This window comes from Mirounga leonina, unplaced genomic scaffold (assembly GCF_011800145.1).
Source record: "Mirounga leonina isolate KUSES-001 unplaced genomic scaffold, KU_Mleo_1.0 Mir_481, whole genome shotgun sequence".
Lineage (NCBI taxonomy): Eukaryota > Metazoa > Chordata > Mammalia > Carnivora > Phocidae > Mirounga > Mirounga leonina.
In genome coordinates this window covers 1,985,726-2,000,534 of record NW_023270773.1, presented here as the reverse complement: position 1 = coordinate 2,000,534, position 14,809 = coordinate 1,985,726, and the positions used below count along the sequence as shown (strand labels likewise).

The window sequence follows — 14,809 nt, the reverse complement described above, 5'->3', positions numbered from 1 at the left end:
CAAACCAGGCCGGGCAGGACGCGGAAGGTTAGCGAGAGAAAGGTCCTGGCGGTTGGTCGCCCCCGTCATCCCCATCAGGACGACCCCGCACCTCGTGGCGCCCTCTCGCTCGCCGGCTCCATCTTTAACTCGCTGACAGTCGGCGGGGCCCGGCCCCCGGCTTCTTAGCATAACGCCGCGCTCATTGGCCGGAGCCGGAGCGGGGCTTCGCCTCCTGCACGCCTATTGGCTGAAACAGGAACGATTTCAAAATAGCCTCCGGGCTCCGATTGGCCGGGAGCGGGCCAAGTCCCCGGCTCCGTGGTTTTAACAATGAGTACTACAAACACTTTCTCCCCATTCATAACTTATCAAAAGGAATTTTGCCCGCCTTTTCTCAGCTCGTCTCCGCGAGTTTAATAGCGGCGCGGGCAAGAGCACTTGGAAGGCCGGAGGGGGGCGCCGTCCGCGCAGCTGAGCCCACTGGGAAGAGGGCTGCGATCCTGGGAAAACGCCCGAACCCTCTGTCTAGTTCTCTGTGGAGCAGGGCCGCGGTCTGCTTCATTATGCGTGCTGACATCGCTCCCCGTGCCTCCCGGACAAGATACTCGGCTCCAGTGGGCTTCCCGGCTGAGGTAGCCCCCGCTCCCCAACCAACCCCACCTCATCGCCTGGCTTGACCTGAAGCCACCCGGTTAGGCCTGGGCTGCAGAGATCTGGTCCTGGAGCCCGTGAAGCCTTGTGGATCTGGGGGAGGTAAGGGGAAGAGGGTGCCAGCTTGAGTCCCCCCGCGATTGCTATCCACTTTGTGGATACACATTAAGTGCCTACGCAGAGCTGATGACCCATAAGGATACACACCGTTCAGCCTTCACACAGCTGCAGTGTGTGTATGTATGTGTGTTGGTGCGGGGTTGGGGGGGGGTAGGGTTAGGCTACAGTGCATCGCTGCTTCCCCCCCCCCCCCATTTTATTCTCTCAGTCCAATGGCTGAGAGCAAAAGTTTCTGAGGCAGGTATAGCTGGGTTAAATCTTTACCAACCTGCTGCCTCCTCCGCAAAATTAAGACAATTGAACCTGCTTCATAGAATTGTTGCCAGGAGCAAATGAGATGCTGTGTAAATCGTTGGCCAAGTGCCCGACACTTAGTGTTCAGTAAATGCGTGCTCTGCTGCTGCAATTTAATTTTTGGTCTTGTCCTGCATTCTGTCTAGAGCCATCTTAAGTGCTCCCACAGCTTCAGCCTTGGTTCCCCAAGGATCCTACATGCTGTACACTGTTTGCTTCTGCTATTCGTCTAGGTGTACACAATCATGTCGCAGGTCAGGTAAGTGATGGGAGAGGAGCTTAAACTTGTAGACAATGCTTGAAGCGTTTGGCAATGGAGGGATCAGGAGGTCTATGTTTGACCAGAGCAGGAGCTCATGGGTTGAAAGGGTGGGGAAGTAATGGTCCAGGGCCTACAGTGTGAGCCACCTCTCATCAAGTCTCACAATTGGCTAGAGCTTTTCTCACACCCCCATAAGGCCAATTGATTTCTCACCTGCAAGGTGCTCTGCCCACACTCCTCCAAGCCCTTCCCACCAGCTGCTACCCCCAGCTTCTCCTTGGGCTCTTGTATTCTCATTCAGAAAGTGGCACTCTGTACCCCCAGCAGCTCCCTTAAACCCCTCCCCTCCTACATATACAGCCCCACCTGGGCCAAGGTAGCAAGTCCAAGAAGTCTGTAGTATCCCCCATAACCTCTAGAGGTCACCTACACACCAGCAAAACTAACTGTTCCCTTCCTTTATTAGGGCCCTCCTGTTTATTGTTCCTGACTTTAAGTTGCAATGCTTTGCCTGCCGGAATTGTGCCTCTCCTTCCAGGAAGCCTTCTCAGGTCTCTACAGGTAGCAGGTCTTTGTGGTTACCTTCCCTTGCAAAATCTTTTGAAGTTTTGTTATCTCCTTGGGACCCTGGAAAGTTGTAGTGGGGGCTGGAGATGCCACATGCCCAGGCAGGCTAGGGTGTGAGAATTTAACACGAAGGCTCATGGACCTCAGGGGCTAGGGAACTGGGGTCACCTGCCATCAGACCATCTAAGGGTGGAGAGGGGTGTTGTGATGGCAGTGTTGGAATACTTGAAAGAGCATCAAGGTTTGGATGGGTTGAACTGTCATTCCGTGCTGGCGACAAGAGATTTTGCACTAAGGAAGAGATGGTGAACCAGGTCAGGGAGGCTGGCACCTCCTGGTCACCCCCAGGCTTACAGCAAAACACAATCACAGACTAACATTCTTTAATCACAAAGGCACTTGAGAACCCCTACAAACCCAAAGTCTCCACCAAGAGTGGTCCTGCAGATGCCCCACCCTGCTACCCTCCATCCACTCATCCATGGCACTCAGAGTTCATCGTGACCTGCAGAGGGATCCACACTGGGCTTGATGAAGATGCCTTCCATGGCCTTCCACGTGTTGTGTGTATTGGCACTGGACATGCCATGCACTTCGTGCTGCCCACGGATGGGGCTCCCATACTGCTCTCCAGTGACTGACAGGAACACAGAGGTGCCCACGTGCTGGAAGCGCACAGTGGCCTCTCGCTCCCAGTGCTGCCCTGAGCAGCGCACGGTCCACAGATCCAGGTCGTCACCCTCACCGTCTTCCCCAAAGGCGCTCACCTCCTATGGGTGCAGGGGATAGAAGGACAGTGCTCACCAGAGGCACACTGAATCCCCTGTGGTCACTTTGGCAGCAGCACTCACACCCAGGGCACTGGGCCTTGAGTCGTTCCCTGTACCCTTCTGAGCCTCAGCTTCCACAGCTGAAAAATGGGACACTACTCCTGTCACCCCCAGCATCCAGTAGGCTCTCCCCAACACGGTCTCTTCAAACACATGCACATCCTACCCCATCTGTCTGGGCGATAACCACTGGCACCCAAGTAGCTAAGACCTCCTCCTCTCTCCTCCATGTTCCCCTTCCTAACCTCTCTGAGCCTCACTCAGCATGACATCCAACCCCTAGGCCGATAGGTCTCTATTTCATACTCTCTCTTCTGACAAGTCCCCCAAGCAGCCTCTATTCATTACTCCCCAATCCCTCCCTGACCCCACAACCCCCTTATACCCCAACTCCACCCCTCCACCTCTCCATCCTCCAGTTCCAGTGAATTCCATTGGAGCACAAGCTCTTCCCCAGGCCGGGCAAAGCCCCAATTCCTCCCCTCTGTGGCCTGGAGAACTACTCATCCTTCCAGACCCAACCTGCGTTTCTCCTCCCCTGCCAGGTTTCATATTCCCCACCCCAAAGGCCTTGTGAGTCCCCTTCCTGGGTCCAACCCAACCCCAGGAGATAAGCTATCCAGCAAATCTCTCTTCCTGTCAGCTGCCCCGCAGAGGTGGTGCTCAGTAAACATTTCTTAATTGAAATTCGCATTTCACACAGGAAGCTGAGGCTCAGAGCCACTGAGAGGAAGAGTCTAGATTCTGTCCCTGCCCCCCCCCCCCCCCCCACACACACACAAGGAGCCTCTCTGGGGCGAGGGCTCACCTGGTTGTTGGACAGCGGCGACGGAAAGTGGTGCGTGTGCAGGTTCTTGCCAGTTAGCACGTGCGTGAGCCGAACCGCCTGCCCGCAGCGCACCGGGGACCCGCGCGAGCACCCGCCGTCCGACCCACCGCGGATCCGCCAGTAGCTATTGGCGTCGTCCGACGCCTCCACGCCAGTCACCGACTGTTGGCCGCTGCCTGAGGGGCGACAGCCCACCCCACCCCGAGGTCGCGGTCAATCTCTGAACTCCCTACCCTTGACCCGGACACCATAAACTTTCCAAGACAACCTCAATCCTGGGACCCCAACGGCTCACTCCCAGCCCCCAACTCTGGCCCTTGGCCCCTGGCTGAACTCCCAAGTCCCTTGGCCTGCAGCTCCCGGACGACCCTCCTCGCCCCCGATATCCCGACGACCCCCTTAAAACGGCCGGTCCTTGGCCCCATTGGTCACCCAGCCAGGCTCCTTGATGACCCCCAGACTCGTAGCCCTGCAGAGTCCCCCAAGACCACCCCACCTTCAAACCCCCGGCCCCGGGCTCCGCCCCCTGATAATACCCCAGTCCCGGGCCCCGCGCACCGGATCCGTATTTGATGTCATGCGAGTGCAGCCGCACCCTGTGTTGCGTGTTGAACAGCTTCAGCACCGACCCGCAGGTCACGAGCCCTGCGCCGGTCTTGGCGGCACCGCTGCTCGGCACCAAGAGCGTCAGCAGCAGCCCCAGAAGCGCCGGTCCGGCAGCTCTGCCGCGGCCCGCGCTCCACATCGCCCCGGCCGAGCTCCGGCAGCTCAGGCCCATGGGACGCTTCCGTCTCCGCCACCAGCCAATCCGGCTCTGACAGAGCCTGTATGGGCAGCCAATCGCCAGCCAGCACGGCGCTCCGCCTGCATTGCCATTGGGTCGGCATTGAGTGGACCCGCCCCCGGCTTTCCAGAGCGGCGACTGGGAGGGGGCTGGAGACACGAGGAGGGCTTTGATTGGTCCACGCTTCCAAGGACTCACCAATGAATGCTAAGGGAAGGTTGGTGCGGCGCCGAGAGGTTAGAGAGACGCTGCGGAGCGGCGCTGTAGTTTCGGGCGACCCACCCAGGGGCCGCTGAAACCCTGGACACCTGGCTGGGGATCCCAGGACCCTGCGGGCACGTGTTCACAAAACCCCTTGATCTTGGATCGTCGGGCTTTCAATCACGATCTTTCCTCTCAACTCTGGGTCCTCAGCTTCAGGGTTCCTGGACCACTAGATTTTGTGGTCACGAGGTCGATGGATCTCAGATACTGGATAACTTGGTTCTTCAGTCCCTAGATCCCAGGATTAGTTAATTCCCCAGTCATTCGGTCATTGCCACCTTTCTGAGAATGGGTCACCTCAGTCCCTGGACCCTGGGGTTTTTTAATTCCCCTGGCAACTCACTGACTCTTTCCAGGGCAGAATCACATGCACTCGGCCATTGGGCAGCAGAGGGCAGCAGGGATCTGTGGTGTTGAGGATAATGATAGGTTCTCACCAGAAAGCCCCAAAGTGTCTTAGGAAACCAGAACCCTGGGAGACCAAATGACTGTGGGTACTAAGTGTGCCAGGTTTCCGATATGAGTGGGTCGCTGTCTCAGTGCCTTCTCAGAGGGCTGTCAGCTCAATCTGCAAGGGAGGAAAACTTATACGACTGTTTATTTATTCATTTGTGGAACATTCTTATGTTGACTTAACTCCAGGCCCTGTGCTGGGGGCCACTGGGGAACTGGCTCTGGGCTACATTACTCAATGGGCTGACTACCCATGCACTTGAGGCACCAACAAAGCAGGGAGAAAAGTTTAATTAAATCATTCAGAATTTTGCATTAAAAAAATCCAGAGTAAAGTCATTTTAATTACAGCAACATGTAATTTGGGGGTTTTTGTGTTTAATAGTGTTTCTATTTTGAATTACATATGGGATAAGACACTTGATCTTTTCAGGGTTTAGGGTGTCTAAATTGCTAAAGGTCTGCCCTGGCAATGGCAGACCCTGCACTCACTTGAGGGGCCTCCACTCCACGGTGGAGGGGCTAGAGTATAATCTGGGAAGCAATGGATATGTCCTCTTGGGCATACCAACAAGCATCTCAGACTTAATATGTCCAGAGCAGAATTCTTGGTCTCCTCCCTCAAACTTCTCCCCCCTCTCCCCAAGGCTTCTGAGTCTCAGTAATGGCACCTCCATTTGCCTTGATTCAGCCCCCAAATTGGGACTTATCTTTAATTCCTCTCTTTACCACATTTCTCACATCTCATCCAACACATCTTGATGGCTCTAAATCCAAAACAGATTGTAAAGCATCTCTCCTGCTTTCCTTATCACCACCCTAATCCAAGACACTCTCCAGATGGATATCTATCGATATCGGTATTGCCTCTCCAGATATGGACCATTGCCTCCTGATAGATTTCAGTACTTCCACTGCTCAGTCCCCTCCAAATCACTCTCCACACAGGGAAATGATTTATACCTTAGAAAGCATATATCAGGGGGCACCTGGCTGGCTCAGTCAGTAGAGCATGTGACTCTTGATGTCAGGGGTTATGAGTTCATGACCCACGTTGGGTGTGGAGCCTACTTTAAAATTTTTTTTTTAATCAGGGGTGTCTGGCTGACTCAGTCGGTGGAGCATACAACTCTTGATCTCCGGGTTGTGAGTTTGAGCCCCATGCGGGTGTAGGGATTACTTAAAATCTTAAAATATATATATATATCAAATCATGCCAAGCACCTGCTTAAAGCTGCCAACAGCTTCCTACTGCATATAAGACCAGAGGATGGAGAGGACACAGCAGGCAATCTCCCCCACAGGCAAAAACGGGATTCCAAGTATAGCAAAGACCCCAGAACTGGAGTAAGAGAAGCCAACGTGGTTGTCCCTCAACTTTCTCAGGGCCTCATGCCTTCTCACAGCTATTCCCTTTCCCTGCCTACCCCCTGCAGACCACCTTCCCCAGCTCACCCTATGGGCAGATGCTCAGGGCGGATTATGGTGTCTCCACAGACCTCCACTTTCCAGTCACAGATTGTCTTCAGGTTCACATGCTCATCTGCTCAACTTGGTTCCAGGGATTGCTCAAGGTGCAATCAGCTACGGGGCGGGGAGCGGGGGGGTGGTAAGCTGGCCTCCAAATATGGCTAGGAACAATTCCTCCCATCCCCATAGGTGTAAGCTGCTTCTCTCATCAAGACATGGACTCTCTCATCAAAACACTGAATCTGGGCCGGCATGGCAATTTGCTTTGACCAAGAAAATGGCACAGAAATGCTGTTTTGGGACTTCAGAGCACAAGCTGCAAGAGGACTAGTGTTTCTTGCTTCACATTCTCTAGATATGTGCTTCTGAGGCCAGGGTGGGGATATGTTCTCTTCCCCCCCGCCTTGAGGACTTGGCAGAGAGCCTTGGAAAGTTGGCAGGTATCGTGCAGGCTACCGTGTCTCAGAGCCCTAGGGCTCCCCTCCAGGCTCTTTTCTTCCCCCCCTGCCCCAGGCTCTTTTATGCAGACAGAGTTTCTTTCTTTTTTTTTTTTAAGATTTATTTATCTGAGAGAGAGAGAATGAGAGAGAGAGAGCACACGAGAGGGGGGAGGGTCAGAGGGAGAAGCAGACTCCCTGCTGAGCAGGGAGCCCGATGCGGGACTCGATCCCGGGACTCCAGGATCATGACCTGAGCCGAAGGCAGTCACTTAACCAACTGAGCCACCCAGGCGCCCCAGACAGAATTTCTTGCCTCTCTGGGGAGGGCTGGGAGATGGCCGCGCCACACTGTCCACACTGGTCTTTAGCGATCAGTGCAAATTGCGCCAGAATCTCCCAGTCTATCTTGGGGCTCCTGGCTGGCTCATTTGGAAGAGCATGTGACTCTTGATCTCCGGGTTGTGAGTTCAAGCCCCACGTTAGGTGGAGAGATTACTAAAAATAAACTTAAAAAAAAATCTCTCGGTCCATCCCAATTACCAGCTCCTGGGGAAAAAATACCTGACTGGCCTGGCTTGGAATAGGGATGTATCAAGAGGGCTAATCAACTGTGGCCAAGTGGTATGGCAAGAAGGTACAAGAATGTTGTGGCCCTACACTACAGTGGTGGTGGCAGTGGGTGGCCTCAGGGAATGGGCCTTATGAGCTGAGCATATGCCCTAAAAGATCCTTGCCACAAGAGCTTTCTGGAACAATGGGTCCCTGACCCACCCACCTTAGGGCCCCGGTCCCTCTTGACTGGAGCAGAGGAAGTGTTTCCTCCCGAATTGCAGAGCATGGATGTGGTGTGGAAGGTCCTCCCTGCCCGGCTCCAGAGCAGCTCTATAATCGCTTTGTCTTCACACGTGGGCCACTGAGCACGGTCAGGCTGGGTTCAGCAGACTTGGGCTCTGGTGGGATTCACCCAGGCGGGATCCAGGGGGAGGTGTGGGACACCTGCCAGTCTCCCTGCACTGGCAGCCTACACAGCAAGGCAGAGTGGAGCATCTTCACATGCTCTCTTGGCCACAAGGGTGACAGGGTGGTGGTGAGAGGTCAAGCGGATCCCTGGGTGAAGATGTCTGGATTGGGGAACAAAAAGGCTGCCCTGGGAAGGCAGAGAGGGAGAGGGTGCTGAGCTGGTGGCACAGGATGGCCAGAAGCCCCAGGAGAACCTTGGAGATGAGACCTGCCAATCACAACAGCAGCCAAGTCTGCAGACCCTTCCAGAGAGAGCTGTCTGGCCCAGGGGCACTGCTGAAAGGGGGTAATCACATGGCCAGCCTGGGGCAGCCAACTCACAGTTTGCCAGACCGGCAGCCCTCATGGGACCTAGCTTGGACCCTCCAGATTCGGGAGTTGGAGATGGGAAATACAAATTAGAAAGACAGGGGGCATCAGGAAAGGGCGACTGCATGGTTCCCCGAGAGGAACGTGAGGGTGCAGCATGTCAGAGGGAGCATGATGCTGCCCTGGCAGAGGAGGAGCCCTCTGGAAGCAGGACCATGATGCACAGGGACTGTTAGGGAAAGAGACCATGAGTCCTAAGAGGCTGGAAGAGCCAGGAAGGTGCACACTGGAGTGGAGGAAGAGCCCGGAGCAGGGACTTGTATTCAAGCAGAGCACGTTAGGTCAGGGGGTCGGAGCACGGCAGCTGTCAGGAAGGCCTGCCGGAGGTGTTACTCCAGGGCAGGTGCTCAGGCCTGCAGAAGTGGGGCTGCAATCTCTGGTCGAGAAAACTGTGCTCCATCAACACTAGCTTTATTTCCCCCACTGGCTCCCCTGACAGGCCAGCAGAGCTCCTCGTGGGCATCCAGCCCACCCTGACCTCTGCTCAGGGCAGGGACCGGCTGGGGGCGGGGGGGCAGGGCAGCAGTCCATTGGAGCAAGAGAGGAGCAGGGAATCAAGTGCTGGGTGCAGCTTACAGGGGGCCTCACGGAGGGTCGCTGCGGCCCACGTTTGTGGAGTGGCTGAGCCCCATCTCCACTTGAGGCTTGGGGGAGCTCTGGGATGGGCCATTTTCCCCTAAGAAATCCTCCTCCTCCTGCTCATCCTCTTCCTCCTCATCACTCTGACTGTCCATGTCTACTACTTCCTGATGCTGATGAGAGCCCATGCCTGGGCCGGAGAACACGGAGGGCTTGGGCTCTTGCTGGCTCGCGGGTTCCTGCTCCTCGGCTGTAGTATCCTCCTGAGCCGTGGGCAGCTGAGAATCGGGAAACTCACTGTCGAAGCTGAACTCCGTGGCCTCCTCCTGATCCGCTTGGGTGGCCGGCTCCAGCAGCGTGGAGAGGGACTCCATGCTGCTGTGGGGCGCCCCGTGGTGGGGGGCCCCGTGGTGCGGGGCCCCATAGTGGATGGTGCCGTGGTGGGAGCTGCGCTGGGAGGCGGAGTCATGCTGGGATGCTTGTCTGGACAGCTGCCGGGCCCACTCGGCCTCCTCCAGCCTGCGCAGCAGACAGCTCCAGTCGATCTTTGAGGACAGGCAGATGCGGGAGCCCTTCACCTTCTTGAAGCCCAGGAAGAGGTCCATGAGCGTCTCAGTGACAGGGAAGGAGATGAAGCCCAGCTGCTTGGAGAGGTTCTTCTCGAACTTGTACTTGTAGATGAGCAAGGACACGACCTGCTCCACCAAGTAGCTGACGAGCTCCTCGTACAAGGGGTTGGAGAGGTGGGATATGGTAGACTTGGAGGAGATGGAGGGTAGTGGCTTCTTCCTCATGAACTTGTAATTGGGGCTCTGTGCAACAGTCGGGGAGGGAAAGGGAGACACGTCATGCCACTCCCAATGCCTTAGGGTGCCCCTCACACCCAGAACACCCTCCACGTCACCCACACAGATGCCACGCTTGTCGTCACACTAGCCGTACGGCCTTGCCCCATCTGCTATGCTCAGTCCACAGCTTGAGCACACGTCCTGCGTGTCAGCCGCACCCTCACACTTACCACAATGGCCTCCTCACGCTGACCACACCAGTCAGGCCTGCGGCAAGGCTGGTGACGTCAGTCATGGCGTCAGCCAAACTGGAGCCTGGATAACCTGGGCTCTGGTAGGTTCTCCCCCAGGCTAAGGTTCAGAGGAGGGAATCCTGCCTGGGCCTTGATGGGTGAGACGAGAGTCAGGGGCTGTGGTGGGGACCTACCAGGGTGAAGCCACCTTTGTCTTCTCCATACCCTTCCTGAGTAACTCCCTCTCAGCAGACACACTGGAGAGTCCTGGCCTAGGTAGTGGAAGCAGAGGGAGCTGGACCTAGGATGCAGAGCCCCACTCTGGCTTAGGCTGCTGTCCACAAGGGACAGGACACTGCCCACATAGAAGGGCCTCTGAGATTCACATGCAAACATTACAAAAATACCCAGGATAAAAAATAGGCTTTATTCATCTTTGACCACACCTGGCAGTAGCTAGGCCAGGATTTCTGCTCCCCATCAGCTTGTCACCTGCTCAGGTGGTTTCCACTGCGCAGGGCAAGATACCTGGGACAGTGGTTGCTAAAGGTGGTAGTTGAAGGAGCCTTTCCCATGCAGATCTTTCCTTAAGCTTCCTAGCCCCACCCTTGAGGTCTTGTCTGGGTACAGTGAAACAGGAGATGGGGAGAAACTTCTTACCGAGGAGGCAAGTGGCGAGAGCACAGGAAGGTGGTGGGAGAAGCCAGGGCAGGGGGAGGTGAGAGGAGCTATGCCCCGGGTGGTGGGCTGGGTCTGGCTGGAGGACCCTTCCACCACGATCCTAGGGGCAGGCAGGGTGGGGTGCATGCTCCACCAGGGATGGGCCTTCTGGCTGGAGCTCAGGGGCCCAGAAGAAGGTATGTGTGGTCTCTGTACTTCAGGGTCCTGGTCAGGAGCCTCCTGTCTGGGGTGGGGTGAGGGAACCTTGGGTTCTTCTGTGGGTGTCACCTCGATCCTGAATCTGGTGGCCACTTGGGTACTAGACACAGGGGAACCACCTTCCTTGGGCTGGGCCCGTCCTCTGCCCTTGGTGCTCTTTCTTGGAATCATCTTGGAGCTGGAGACTTGGGTGGGAAGCACATCGTAGGGCTCCTCCCCGTCGGTGGGTGTGGCTGGCTTGGAGCCTGTTGTGGAGTCAGAATTGGGCTCTGTTGGGGGCTCCCATTCTGATGGGAAGAGAGGGCAGCCATCATGGCGGCAGGCTCCACTGAGCTTGTCCACAGCCTGGCGGACCACACTCTGCAGGGCGGGGAAGAGGTGGTGCTCAGCCAGGAAGTCCAGGGTCTGATAGGGCTCACGGAATGAACAGTAGCCAGGCAGGTCAAAGGACGCTGGCTGGCTCAACAAGGACTTGATCTCCTTATCAAACCCTCGCTTGAGGAAGGTCAGTTCCTGTTCTCCAGGCCCGGGCTCTGATGTTTGCGGTGTCCCTGTACTTGAGTCCAGCAGGCCTGAGAACCAGGACAGAGGTGGCTCCTGGGTCTGGGTCCACTGGCTGCTGGCCTGGCTGCCCAGTGAGTCCCACAGCAGGGAGTCCCTCCGGAAGCAGGACTGACCCAGGCCTTTCTGCAGAGAGAGGGGGGCTTTCAGGGGCATCCAAGAGCAGCCAAGCAAGGCCTAACCCTGGCCCTGGGCTCTGGACTGGGGTCCATCCCGCCCACCCTGGGCCATGGCCCTAGATCTCACCCCTCTGTTCTCCAGCTTCAGCAGCCGTTTGAGGTTCTTCTCCAGCAAAAGCCTGTCCCTCATGGATGGCAGTGAGCCCTTGCCACGGGTGCCCAGGTCACTGTCCTGGCCGTGGGAGCCCAGCCAGCCAGCTGTGAAGCTGCTATGGGAGTCAGATGTGGAACTGGAGGAGGATGGGTAGTTGTTGGGCCACCCAGTGCAGAGGCTGGGCCGGGCCCGGTGCCTGTGCGCGGTACTGAGGCTGGGCCGGGCGCGCACCCGCCGCCCACCCCTTGGCACCTCTATCGGGTCCTGCACCTCCACCAGTGGCACCCCAGCCTCTGTCTTCATAGTGGTCATGCGCTCAGTTGCCTCTTCCACCACCGTCTGTAGGCTGTCTAGCACCTGACCCTCGACGAGGAAATCCAGGAAGCTACCAAAGGGCCGAGGGTCCCTTGGGTTTCGTCGGTGGCCACGGAGCCTTAAGCTGTCTGTGGGGGTGTACCTCGATGGTGGGTGCGGCATGTGGCCCAACTTGGAGGCTTGCCCCATTTCCGGGAACAGTGGCTTCTTAGGCGGCTGCACCAGAGCAGACAGGCATGTCACATAGGGCAGGGATGTTCCACAGGGGTAGCGTCCCTGCAGGTCTTCCTAGGGTGCCAAGAACTAAGTGGGAGTGGGCAGTGGAAGGAAGTGTGCTTTGGAGTCAGGAAGTTCCTGGATTTGGACCCTAGCTCTGCCACTGCAGGCTGACACCTGGGCACGATGGCCCCTCTTGAGATCCAGTTTCCTCTTCTGCGAAGTAGGGATCGATTTCGGGTCACCCTGATGCTTCCCTGACACATAGATTTCATATATACAAGATGTGGCTAGGGAGCTTGCAAGCCCACTTCTGCCCTCACACAGGGCAGGAATGGGCAATCACAAACCCCTCTGAGTCCTACTTGGGCTCCTCATCTGTACTTTGAGCAGACCAGCCCTGTCTCCACTATACAGACCACCTGTAGTCCTGACCCCTGGGCCCCCCGTGGCTGCTTCTGAAACTTTGAGGCTTGGGCCCTGAGTAGACTCCATGCTCCCACTCGGGTACCACTCTACCAAGCTCCTCCAGAGCTGCTAGAGGTCAGGGGACACGGTGAATGAAATTGCAGGTGACTAGGGCCCAGCGGGCGGTCAGAGGAGTGGTCAAGGTGATAAGGATGTCACTAAGAGGCTCAGAGATGAGGTCAATAGGCACTGAGAAAGAGGGGCTGTGATCTGGGGTGCTGGAGCTGGTGGAGAACATTCTGGGGCATCTTGGGAGTCAGGGCCCTGCCGGACACACTTACCCGGGCCACGTAGGTGGTGTGGCCGGCCTCGTCGTCTGCCAAGTATCCGGAATGGTGGCGGCAGCTGGTCATGGTGAGGATGCACCGGCCGGCTATCCTCCTCCTCTCGGGTTCCGCAGCGCAGCCACTGATGCCTCTCTGCGCCGGGCGGGGAGATGGCGTGAGGGTCTCCCTAGGCCTCCGTGAGTCCAACTCTCCCTTCGTCTGTCAGCCACTGCGTCAGCGGTCCCGGGGTCCGCGGGTCCCTCGCTCCCCTCACCCCACGTCCTTCACGCGTCGGGCCCTTCCGCTGCTCGGCGTCCCCTGGGCGTCTGCGCACCGTCCGTGTCCAGAGTCGTCGGGGGTGGGGTCCCCAAGGACGTCCGCATGCTGTCTCCGACCATCTCTGGGCCTGAGTGTGTCCGACCCTCCCTCCTCCTAGACCCAAAACTCCCTGGCGTCTGCCCCTGGCCCAGAGCAGACCTGCTCACCAGAGTCCGCGCCTCGCTCGGTGCCAGTCAATGTAGTCTGCGCCCTCTCCAGGGCGGCGACACCGGGCTCTGGAGTCGCCCCCACCTTCCCCGCTTGCTCATTTACATGCTACGTCCTGATTGGCTCGCAATGCCTTCTAGCCCCCCATCCGACACAATGGCTGGGGTCGGGACCCAGACCGGCCCCTCCCTCGCCGCTCTGTCTTTGCCCCGCCCACATTCGCAGTGGTGTCAGGGAATGCTTCTGACTGCTCCCGCAAGCCAGGAGTCAGGCTGCGCACCTGAGGGGAGCCCTAAAGGGTCAAAGCCACGGCCTCCTCTGGTGACAGAAGCACTTTCCTCGACTCCACTCTGGTCGCTGCGTTTCCTGGGCTCCTGCTCTCTGACTGCTCCTACCTAGGGTTCTCCCCTCCCCCAGCGTGGACAACCCCAGTGGGGGTTGGGGGTGGGGGTGGTCTTCAGCCCTCCCCCCTCTGCGGTGTCCCTGAGCGCAGCGTACGAGTCCCAGTTCTAAGGCATAGACCTAGCTTCAATTCCTAGCTCTGCTGTTTCCTGACAGTGTGACTCAACCTCTCTGATCATCTGCTCCTCCTCTATAAATAACTGAGCGTCCTTCCATATGGGAGTATGGAGATTAAACCAAATCTGCGTACAACACACCCAGCACTCCAATAAGAGCCCTGGGTATCTCTCTCTCCTTTCCCTCCTTTCCCCCTAAGCCCAGTAAACTAATGTCCCTTCCAGGTGTCACCTCCTCTGAGAAGCCTTCCCAGAAGGCCTGCCACCCCAAACAGAATTACCAAAAGCCCCATTCCAGACTCTGCCACTTGTATTGCTACTTGTCTACCAGATGGTGTTCCTTGGGGGTACGAACTGAGGCACTCCCCCCTAATCTCTAATATTTCCAATACCAGTAGGTGCTGAATAAATGTCAATTTCCTCTTTCCAATCTGCTTGCCATCAGGGCCTCTGGCTTTCCAGGATCAGCTTCCCAGGGGAGAAAGATAGTTGAAGTCCAACAATTCAATAATCACAACTGAACACAACAATCCTTATGCCAAGAGCTTGATGAAGAGCACGATGAGGCCTCTGATCTGTACAACATCCCACGAGGAGCATATGATTTGTTATGCTCAAGCTCAGCTCTGCCCTCTCTGCCCCTGACCCAGAGGAGAGCTAGGGACTAGACAACCAGAGTAGGCACAACCAGAGTAGGCCCAGAGCTTTGGAGGCCAGTCCCAGCTCCACTACTCCTGGCAGGCTCACTTTGGGCAAGACACTTCTCCCCTCTGAGCATCAGTTTCCTCATCTGTAAAACAGGAATGACATTACCAACCTCATGGGCTGGACACAAATGCTGTACTTTCCATTGGGAACATCAGCGTAGCCACATCACAATAAAAACTCTCTG

General features: G+C 56.8%; 3 protein-coding genes across 3 annotated transcripts; all 3 read right to left on the bottom strand.

Moving 5' to 3' along the window:
• Nucleotides 1-2,242: 2,242 nt before the first annotated feature.
• On the bottom strand, nt 2,243-4,334 carry SDF2L1 (stromal cell derived factor 2 like 1). Its single transcript, XM_034989084.1, has 3 exons — nt 4,094-4,334; nt 3,515-3,711; nt 2,243-2,646 (listed from the first exon to the last, which is right to left on the bottom strand). Exons 1-3 carry the CDS (start codon nt 4,311-4,313, stop codon nt 2,365-2,367), a joined length of 699 nt encoding a protein of 232 aa, XP_034844975.1. The 5' UTR covers nt 4,314-4,334; the 3' UTR covers nt 2,243-2,364.
• A 4,585-nt stretch (nt 4,335-8,919) lies between these two features.
• LOC117999754 (coiled-coil domain-containing protein 116-like) lies at nt 8,920-10,171 on the bottom strand. Its single transcript, XM_034989092.1, has one exon. It carries the CDS (start codon nt 9,706-9,708, stop codon nt 8,920-8,922), a length of 789 nt encoding a protein of 262 aa, XP_034844983.1. The 5' UTR covers nt 9,709-10,171.
• A 37-nt stretch (nt 10,172-10,208) lies between these two features.
• LOC117999743 (coiled-coil domain-containing protein 116-like) lies at nt 10,209-13,380 on the bottom strand. Its single transcript, XM_034989083.1, has 3 exons — nt 12,923-13,380; nt 11,622-12,179; nt 10,209-11,501 (listed from the first exon to the last, which is right to left on the bottom strand). Exons 1-3 carry the CDS (start codon nt 12,998-13,000, stop codon nt 10,479-10,481), a joined length of 1,659 nt encoding a protein of 552 aa, XP_034844974.1. The 5' UTR covers nt 13,001-13,380; the 3' UTR covers nt 10,209-10,478.
• Nucleotides 13,381-14,809: the final 1,429 nt, after the last annotated feature.

What these genes read in the sequence shown, in the direction of transcription:
- SDF2L1 (XM_034989084.1), bottom strand. Translation starts at nt 4,313, where the DNA reads ATGGGCCTGAGCTGCCGGAGCTCGGCCGGGGCGATGTGGAGCGCGGGC. An exon ending in TGACATCAAATACGGATCCG is followed by an intron (nt 3,712 to 4,093) that starts GTGCGCGGGGCC and finishes GTCGCCCCTCAG; the next exon opens with GCAGCGGCCAACAGTCGGTG. An exon ending in CGCCGCTGTCCAACAACCAG is followed by an intron (nt 2,647 to 3,514) that starts GTGAGCCCTCGC and finishes CTGCACCCATAG; the next exon opens with GAGGTGAGCGCCTTTGGGGA.
- LOC117999754 (XM_034989092.1), bottom strand. Translation starts at nt 9,708, where the DNA reads ATGAGGAAGAAGCCACTACCCTCCATCTCCTCCAAGTCTACCATATCC.
- LOC117999743 (XM_034989083.1), bottom strand. Translation starts at nt 13,000, where the DNA reads ATGACCAGCTGCCGCCACCATTCCGGATACTTGGCAGACGACGAGGCC. An exon ending in CCTACGTGGCCCGGGTAAGT is followed by an intron (nt 12,180 to 12,922) that starts GTGTCCGGCAGG and finishes GCTCTGGTGCAG; the next exon opens with CCGCCTAAGAAGCCACTGTT. An exon ending in TGAAGCTGGAGAACAGAGGG is followed by an intron (nt 11,502 to 11,621) that starts GTGAGATCTAGG and finishes CTCTCTCTGCAG; the next exon opens with AAAGGCCTGGGTCAGTCCTG.